General features: G+C 38.5%; 1 protein-coding gene across 2 annotated transcripts in view; it reads right to left on the minus strand.

Annotated features, from left to right (window-relative positions):
• Positions 1 to 9,976, minus strand: part of LOC107090624 (attractin-like protein 1) — a 400,529-nt gene that overhangs the window by 224,014 nt on the left and 166,539 nt on the right. For both annotated transcript variants that reach the window (XM_015384120.1, XM_015384119.1), the window contains one exon: positions 8,559 to 8,652. In XM_015384120.1, the coding sequence (XP_015239606.1) occupies positions 8,559 to 8,652 (94 nt within the window). The remainder of the gene's footprint in view (positions 1 to 8,558; positions 8,653 to 9,976) is intronic.

A 9,976-nucleotide genomic window follows, 5' to 3' on the forward strand; every position in this document is an offset into this window, starting at 1 on the left:
TCTTTTCTAATATTTTGGTTTACTGGATTGTAGTTATAATTATATAGTTTTGAAGGGTCTTTAGACAGAAATACTCAGAGGTATTTCATTTTGTTTGCATTCCATTTTATATCATATGTACCTGCAGTTTAATTTGAGGGGGCATGGTTGAAAAGTAGTATTTGGGTTTTGGAAATATTCAACTTGTATCCAGCATGCACTTTATAATTACTAATAAGATCAACCAGTTAGGGAAGGGAAGTGTTAATATCTTCTAGAAACAGCAATATATCATCCGCAAATAATCCAATCTATTGTTCTCTGTCATTGATCATAATCCCCTTTGAATTATCTTTCTGGCTAATCCGACACTTTTAATGACAGTTTGTCTACTTTATAACTTTTTTCGCATTTTTGAGGCGCTATTCAGATCTCTTTCTGTTATTTTTACAGTTTGCTGAAAACAAAACACAAAGCACAACATATTTCACAGCAAAATATAATTGGAAACTGATCATTTACCAAATCACATGAGCAGGGGGAGCATATGCACAACCAACCAATCTCTGCTTTGCTCCTTTCCACAGATTTTTTGGTACTGTTCTGACCCATACATCAACACAGACTCTAGTTTTTCTTTCAGAGGGTGCAAACCTTTGCAGAGACTCAGCAAAAAGATTTTCCACACAAAGCTGCACTGAGGCAGAGTCATAAACCAGGGCTATAGTGGTAGGAAGAGGGCAATCCATAAAAAAATAGGAAATAAATCTGAATAAATCTTGATCTGCATCTGGAATACCACCAAAGTGTCTGTGATAAAGTTTGGGCTACGAAAGACCTCTTGTTAGAAATTACAGAGCAATCAGTCAATTACTTTTTGCTGATAAACAAACAAACCAACGCTGCAGAAAATATTTTCTCCTTGGCAAATATAATAATAATAATAAAAAAAATTCTCTAATTTAGAATTTAATAAAATCTATTGTTTTGGAGCAGAAGAGAGGACCTAAATCAAAAATAGAGCATTCCATAAAAAGTCCCTTTCGCCTGTGGAGAATCTGAAAGTGGTGATTTGGGATGTTTTGCCACAGCAGGGACTGACCAACTTATAAACATACTGCATCATCAGACGCTACTTAAAGAGGATCGGAGACCATCTTAAAAAAACAAAACAAAAAAAAGCTAAAGCAGACCTGGACCCTGCGACAAAACAATGACCTAAACATCCCAGTGAATCCATCAATGACTGGGCGACTATTTATAAATCTGAGGATGAATTTGAGCTTTCTTTGCATTTAAACTTAGTGAACTTTGAAAATGTCAAAGAAAAATCAGAATTAAACCTGTTTCCATCCATTTGACTGAGTTAATCAGGCGATGTGAATGTCGTCATATAGTTACTTTACACTAGACTGTAATAAACAGAATGTAGAGTTAGCCAGCTAGCATAAAGCAGAGTAATGAAGGCTTTATTTTTTTTAATTGCTTTTGTCAGTTAAATAGTTACATTTTTTGTAATCTGGCAAGTTGCTTGCTTTATCGGAACCTGAGAAGTAAGTGTCTAGAATCTGTTAGCTGATTATCAATATCAGTCAATATACATTATTTTTATCCATATGCTTTTTTTTTCTATATCGTCCAGCCTCTAGTTGAAAGTTAAGTTTCCAACCAATCTTTTGGTTAAAAACAAACAGTATTAATTTGGTAGTGTTTTTACCCAATATATATTGGTAAAAGGGCAAACCAAACCACTTTAGCCAAAATACAGCAACTTTCAAAAGACAAGGCTGTGTCTCAAACCAACAAAGCTTAGACATAGAGTCTTAAGCTCCTAATGATCAGAAACTAACTAAGCCAATGGTTAGTTTCTGCCTGGTACTCATCAGGCTAACCAAGCCTGAAGACCAGTATAACTCATCAGGAAGTAAAACTACTGAATACTAATAATATAACAGAAACCAATGGCTTGGTGAGTTTCTGATCATATTCTTTAATTTAACCAAAATTGTTTAATTTGACTAGATTGGTTGGAAAAACAACTAATCTATTCTTTTTACCTGACTGCAACTCTCCTTCAAACTCCCACGTCTTTCCTGAATACTGAGGCTGTTTAAAGGCCTGTGGCAGTTTGCGGGTCACCTGGTATGGTGGTAGCGATGCTTTGGACTCCACTGATTTCGGCCCCTCCCCTAAATAAAGCAAGGGTCAATATGCACTTCATGGAAACGCACCTCCACTACCTCAAAGCCTCAGCTTGTTTCATGACATCACTGCTTTTGTGATTGGATGTATACTCTCCAACTCACCTGCAAGAATTAAGGTTGGGCTGCCAAGCTGCTCAGAGCTGCTCTGACATCAAACCTGACTCAGATCAAGGTCCCTCTCGTTCCTCTCAGACAGTTCTTTTCCTCAAACCTGTTCGGAGAACTACACTCAAACTCAGATTATCTGGACAAAACTAGCTGTGGAATAACATAAATGCTACGCATCCAAACTTCATCCCCGAGGATCATCACTTTAAAATCACTCAGCTTCTTTAAGTGTTTCTGCATGTGGGTCAGATCTCTGAACAAAAACAGGAGGTTCTCTTTTTTTTTAAGGCCTGAAATAAAAATGAGGGATAAACAGACAAAATGTGGCAATTCAAACAACCTAAAAGATGTCGACAAATAAAAACGGCACTAATCCACTAGGGAGGACTGTGTCAATGTATTCATGTGCACAGAAACATCATGACATACAAATACAGAGATAAACAAACTGCTCTAGCTAATGTTCCCATTAGCTCAGACTGTGACTTTGCATACGTGCAGATTATGCAGCTGCACACCTGCTGTAACCTCTGGATGCCCACCATCCACCCAAAGGGGGAGAAAACAGTCATTTTAAATCAGGAAGACAAACAAACGGTCTCTAGCAACGCAATGAAAGAGAAGAATTCAGATGGTAAAGACAAGTTAGCAGCGAAGAGAGAAGCCAATGAACATGACTAAAGCAAAGTGGTTATGAGAAGCACAGATGCAGTAATTCCACCTCCGCAGTCTGGAGGAAAAATAATAAAATATGCGTGAACTAAAATAAACAGCAAAAACATGGCAGGTGAGCAGGTGTGAAGCCCCAAATCCATTTTTAACATTTACTCACTCTCAGCCGGAGCCGTGCACGCTCCCCCATAAGCCAAAAAGCTGCAAGCATGATAGTGAGCCATCACGTTACACTTTATTTACTTCAGCATATGTTCATATTAGGCTCCTTACTGATCAGAGGATTTAAAAAAGCTATTTTGCTTCAATTAAACAGTTGTGATCACAGAACATGTGGCGGCTGTCTTTAAAAGCAGCTTGTTTATTTTTTAGGACGACTGACCAACCCTTTTTTTACGCTACCAAGGTTCTACAAATTGCTTTCATCAGCCTTTCAAAAATAGTCACACTTCTTTAGCTTTCACCCATTTTATCATGTAACTTTCACAAGTCACACTGTGTTTGAGTGGGAATTTATGAGATGGAAAGCATTGCACGCTTTTCAATGTAAACAGAGAGACGCATGGTTTACATCCTTTCCAGATACACAATCTAATGTATGATTCACATGATGCATTTTCAGCCTGTGAGGCTCAGGATTTTATGAAGCCAACAAGCAGCTGAATTTTTTTCAGTATGTCTCTGCTAGCTACACATTTTTAGGCAAATATATTTGCGGGAACTGTTTTCTGTGGCAAAATAATTCAGGATCTATGAGATTTGAACAGCAGCATTAAGTTGTGACATAGATAATAAACTGGATTTATATCTGACAGGACCATTTAATACCTGAATATACAGCACTGCTGTGCATGTCACTACATCACCGTGAACCCCAACCAGCTTACCTCTCACTACTAAAGGAAAAATCTCCAAAGCATGATGCTGCCACCACCATGCAGGCGAAAATCAAGATGATGAATTCATGAATTTTGGCACTGGGGACGGAAACGTAGCTGTTACTCTATTCTAAGCACACTGGTCGTTGCAAACTAAAAATCCATGTTTCATGGCTTTTGTTCTTCCAACACTAGTTTTCTTCATGGGACTCACCTAGAAGGGAGTTCAGCAGCTGCCTAGGTTCCCCTGCTTGCTGCGCTGATGAGTTGTCTCCTTACCCAGGAAGTCAGTTGGGTGGGTGACGGGTCACTAAGGGTTTGAAGTTACATTTTCTGATAATAAATTTAATGGGGATCTATGGGATGTTGAAAGCATAAGATACATTTTTAACCTTACTTTCCTGCTAATTACAGCGCTTTTCTGCTTTGCTCCTTGAGCTTCGTTTTGATTTCTCTAAAAGACCTCTGCAGCTCTCATAGAACAGCTGCATTTACACTGTGATTAATGTACATATGGGTGAACTCTACGTAATTAGGTAAGTACATAACCCACCGGTGTGACTTTATTTAAAAAACATGCCTTTATTGATGCCTAGGCGTAAAACCTTCTTTTTGATAAAGCTTATTGTGGTTCAGTTAATCCTGAGCTATCTCTATAGTTATGCTTCTATGGACTTAGGCTGCTGGAGGACATAGGGACCTCTTTTTAAAATTCTGCTTTATGTACATCTGCTCACCAATTCTGTTACTTGTAAGTAAACTTTATGTTTTCTCTGTTTTATCACATCATAGTAGCCTCTTCTGGGTTGGCACTCCGTTTGACTGGACACCATGTGGGAGGGAGACATCAGCTGAACTGTCATGGATGAAAGAGTTGGGCCTGTTTTTCAATGTTTTGTCCTTTTTGTCTCCTATGGGCTCAGCTTTTATTGTGACTAATTGCATGTGCTCTCTTTCTTCTTTTTTATAAACCACTGTCAACACAGCACCGTTAACATGAGAACGTCTATAAACTGAAAACTGGGTCCCTCTGTGTTTTGGAATCTCACAGCAGACCAATTTGAACCAAGCAGATTGAGAAGTCACAGAGTTACTTCAAAATTTAGGGCAGTCCACTGGATTAAATCAGAGAATGAAAATATATCTGATCCGGTAAGTGTCTCTTCTATTTTGTAATTTTTAGCTGAATTAGCTCCCATGTTTAAAGGGAGCTCAGATTGCCCTATAGGCCTGCGTTCTGGGTTACACGACTTATCCAGTGGCAGATCAAACTCAAGTTTCATTGTTTTTCAGAGCTTTAGATTGAAGAGTGGGCTAAATAGTATTTTTCTATTTGTTTCTTTTGTTTTTATAAATATTTTTTCAAATATATTGTTTCTTTTGTTTTTATAAATATTTTTTCAAATATATGTGTTATTAGTTTGAATTTGATTTTCAACATTTCACATTAAAGTTGACATCAGTTTGACATTGTTCCTTTATCTCCCTTTTTGTCACTACAACCCTAACTTATTAACAAGGGTTAATCATTCTGGGTACTCTGGCCTCCTCCCAAAGTCCGAAAACATGACTGTTAATCAGTGTATTTGAACTGTCTAGCTGTCTGTGTATGTAGATGCTCGTATATCTGTACACAGATTGGCACACCCCATCTTTCCCCCATAGACGGATGGAAACAGGCACCAGCCCCACTGTGATCCTGATGGATTAAGCAAGAAAAGATGGATGTACGGATAAATATTTTATCATTAAACATATGTATGTTAAAAGTGAATGTTTAAAATGATATCACTTTATTTGCTTTAATATATTAGGTGATTATCATGTACATGTGTCGGTATGTGTATCCTATGAGCTGCTTCACTGAAGGTCTAAAATGATTTAAAATGACAGGCAGGACATATGTACAACTTGACCTCTGAATAACGAATGGAGCCGAGGTCCTGGATCACTAATGGGTCACTCAGAGTGTAGAAGCAGCTATAGTCAGCTGTGAGGGCAAAGGTTGAGGACAGCAGGGTCAAAATCAATATGTTTCTTTGTGTTACAGCAATCAGAAGAATCCAAAAGTACCTTTGGATTCACAGATTATTTTCATCTTAACATAAATATACTGTAATCAGCAGAAAAATTAGCAGATGGTGAACCATAACATGTAACTAAGTAACAGCAAAAAGCAGAAGAAGAAAAAACTGAAAAACTGTGTGTTTAAATGGATTGCCTACATTTAGAAGGGTGAAAAAGAGTTTATTTCATCCATTTACTGTGACTGTTTCCATCCTACAGTGATCATTCTACGAAATAAGCATATTTCAGTAAAATAATATTAATCTGTATCAAAGCTGTTCAAAGAAACCCCACTGTTGAAGAGGGAGAGCTAAAAGTTCATCAGCAAAATTGTTGTGAAAGTTAATCTGTCAGGGAAACAATTCTGGATGTTTCTCTGATAGAAACAAAAAATACTAAAAACTATGAAAAGGTTTAGATGTTACAAGGTGATGAAGGAACGTTGATGGTTTATGTGTTTCTTAGGGGGAATACAGTATTTTCCGGACTATAAGGCACTACTTTTTTCCCATGTGACTTATAAAAAGGTACAGCTTTTTTGTGGATGTTTCCTAACCGCTAGAGGGGGAAGTCAAAGCTGGAAATTACAAAATAAGGTGCTAATTCAAGCAGCAGGTATGACTGAGAACAAATGTCCCAAGTTCAAAATGTTGACATTTATTTGCCGCATTAAAGCTGCCGAGCCAACAGAGAGACTGGGCTCAACTCCAGCAGACTGAAATAAAGAGACAACGAAGCGCCATCTTTCAGCAGAAGCTCTTACTGCTACAAGCCAAGAAGCTAACGGAAGCTAGCGTTCTCCTTTGTCCCTACTGTAGAGCTCCCCCTACAGGTTTGGTGGTACACAGTTCAGTAGATATCAGCAGCCTGCAGCCCAGTGCGCCTTATTTATGTAGGTTTCCAGTTTTACAAAAAAATGTGTGGGAGCGGCTTATATTGAGGTGCACTCTATAGTCCAGAAAATACGGTAATTGTTTCCAGAGTGCTAAAACTCTGATCTTATATTATTTTTAGGGAAATTAGATGAGCAAACATGATCAGCGGGACTGAAGTCTGGTTGCTTTTATCAGAGCATACTAAAATTTTAAAGGTCACACTTTCAAAATCCGTTCCAACTACATCTCATTAACATAATGAAGTGATGCATCTACAGTAACCGGCTGGCTACTGCTTCACCAGTTGATCTCACCATTTTATATTTCTGCATTCTACATCAATAACAGGTTGGCAAGAAGGGATTGTATTGTTTGTATTTATTTTATAATTTTGGTTTGGAAAATAATGTATGTATTTATTTATAACATTATTTAAAATATATAAATGGATATGTTTTGTTTTAGCAGAAGATATTTTTCATGGTTGCCCTATGCCATCTAAGCATGCATTGCTAATACATCACCTTACAAATCACACACACACACACACACACCAGCATTCTAAACACTTACTGAGGACCTTCCATTGCCTTCCATTCCATTTGGTAGTAAAATATGAAAAATATGTTCTGACTCAGCTGCAAGTGGAAGCACACACCCACACACTGCCTTTCCCTGCTTTGTAACCTCGCCAGCTAGATTTATCGATGCAGCACTTCTCAGTCTGTCTCTGCTGCGCGTTTGTCTGCCAAGCCATTTAGAATATTGTGGTGCTGCAGCGGTCAAGTCTGGTGCAGAGGATCACACACACACCCATTCCAGTCTTACTATATGTAACGAGAACAATGTATTGATTTTCCGTCATGTTCAACCATTTCTATGGCCTTACTCTGACAATAACTAAGAACCCGTAACCCATGCATTCCGAAAACTAACCTTGACCCTAAACTCAGTTCAGAACTTAACATAGCAGTTGTGGAAAGGGGCAAACAAGGACCACAGCACTTTTGAAACTGGCCCCATCCCTCATCATGGCCCCTGTTATGGCCCCATGCTGAAAGCATACACTGCAAAGATTGAAAAATAAGTTAATTTTCTTGAACTAGTATATTTTCCCTTGACTTGATCAGGAAGGTCAGACAATTTAGCAATTGAATACAATGTTTTATATTAAAAATAAGAAAAAAAAAGCAACTTTATTATCTTATTTCACATAGGCAGAAATATTCTTTTTTTGGCATATCGTCTTTTTTACCTGCACATTCTAAAAGGCAAATATACTTATCTCAAAAAATGTTTCCTTTTTCAGATCAGTAACAGAAGGTAATGCACTGCAAAAAGTGTCCATCTAACCAAGCCTTACAATCTTAGAGTCTGCCAAAAAAAGTCATTCTGAACTTGTTTGGAGAATATATCATGATTTCAGGGACTTTGACAAAAATCATTTATCTTACTGCAATGGCCTCTCTGGTAAATTTGTTCTGCAACCAACGGTCCTAAAACTTAACTGTGGCTGCAGAAGGACTGTGTTGAGTATAAATGGTCCTCACTCTGATGCCAAAACAGGAACACACACCCAAACACATTTTTATGAAACTTTGAATATTTGTGTAAACAAAACCTAACCTAAAAAATAAATTAAAAAGGAAGTTATTTTGGTCGTTTGCAGCAAACATTGCAGCCAGCTCCAACACACCAACACCTGCTGATCACGGTGATGACTCAGAGTCTGGGAGGTGTTTAATCATAGTGAGGTGGCGTGTTGGTGCACTTACAGCTGACACTGGTCTCCCTTGACGCCCTTGGTAGTGCAGAAGCATTTTCCAGAGCTGACATGGCACAAATTGGCATGGCTGTTACACTTGCAGGCTGTAAAGCAAAAACAAAGAATAAAAAACAGCACATGAGTTTGGTGGAAATATTCAAACTGAAATTGACTATTTTTGAGAGTCCTTTATTTTTCTTTAAATCAACTTAATAAAAATACTGCAGAACTGCTCCCCAAGCGAAGCTCTAATCCTGAGCTACTATGATGGAGCTTGCCCTGAATCCAGCACTGAGACGCGCATTCTGAGTATAAACACAATAATCCTTCAACCGTGTGGTTAATAAAGCTCCTGGTTTGGGAATGAATGCAGATGACTGGAGGAGAAGGGGGGGCGTGTGTGGAGGAGCGTTGGTGGGAAAGGGTTGAGAAAGGAAGAATGGAGTCAGATTAGATGAGGTGCTAAAGAAAGGACAGCTGAAATAAATGAAAAAGGATGAATTACTCATCATTTTCAGTGCAGCTAAAAGTGTCATTCGACTGAGTCATTTCCACTTTTTGCCAACGAGCAAAGTGTGATTAATCTGATTCCTCCTATTTCTCATCAGTGAATGACATCCACTTCCTGCTGATTCCATCTAAACAGCTCTCAGTGATTTCATAAATGCGATAGCTTTCAAAGCCAGGACTGTGTGGTTCAGCTACGTCTACATTCTTATGAATAAACAGTCATGGGTCAAAGATTTTCATTGACGACAAACTTCTCACACTTTCCAGTTTCAGCTTTTGGCTTAAATTTGGTTTGTAAAGATTTTTTTTTTCCAAATCAATTCAATGCATGTTCACTCATATAAAGAGCTCATTCAGCCGTATGCTGCATTCACACCAAATGTGTTTAAGTGTCAAAAAGCTATCCAACATCTCAACTTAGATGCTTTTGCATTTTGAAGTCAGATGCTCCGTTTCCCTTGACATTGCTCCACACCCTGTTGCATACTGGCAGGTGACAGTGCTGGAAATAGGGCACTGATACCATTTAGACAGCCAAAAGTTTATTCAACTATTGTCACCCATTCCAGGTAGGTGATAAAAAGTTCTACAGGATTCACTTTGTATTAGTCTATTTCCTGCTTCAGAAAGGTAGGCAGCAGCTTGACAAAGCAGTTTTTCATATATACACACACACACACGAATTTCAAACCAATGGTATCTGTATGGTATCGGTATCAGCCAATACTGCACAGCCAGGTATCGGTATTGGCCAATACCGCACAGCCAGGTATCGGCCAATACTGCACAGCCAGGTATCGGTATTGGCCAATACCGCACAGCCAGGTATCGGCCAATACTGCACAGCCAGGTATCGGCCAATACTGCACAGCCAGGTATCGGCCAATACTGCACAGCCAGGTATCGGCCAATACTGCA

This window comes from Cyprinodon variegatus, unplaced genomic scaffold, assembly GCF_000732505.1.
Source record: "Cyprinodon variegatus isolate N-32 unplaced genomic scaffold, C_variegatus-1.0 Scaffold304, whole genome shotgun sequence".
NCBI lineage: Eukaryota > Metazoa > Chordata > Actinopteri > Cyprinodontiformes > Cyprinodontidae > Cyprinodon > Cyprinodon variegatus.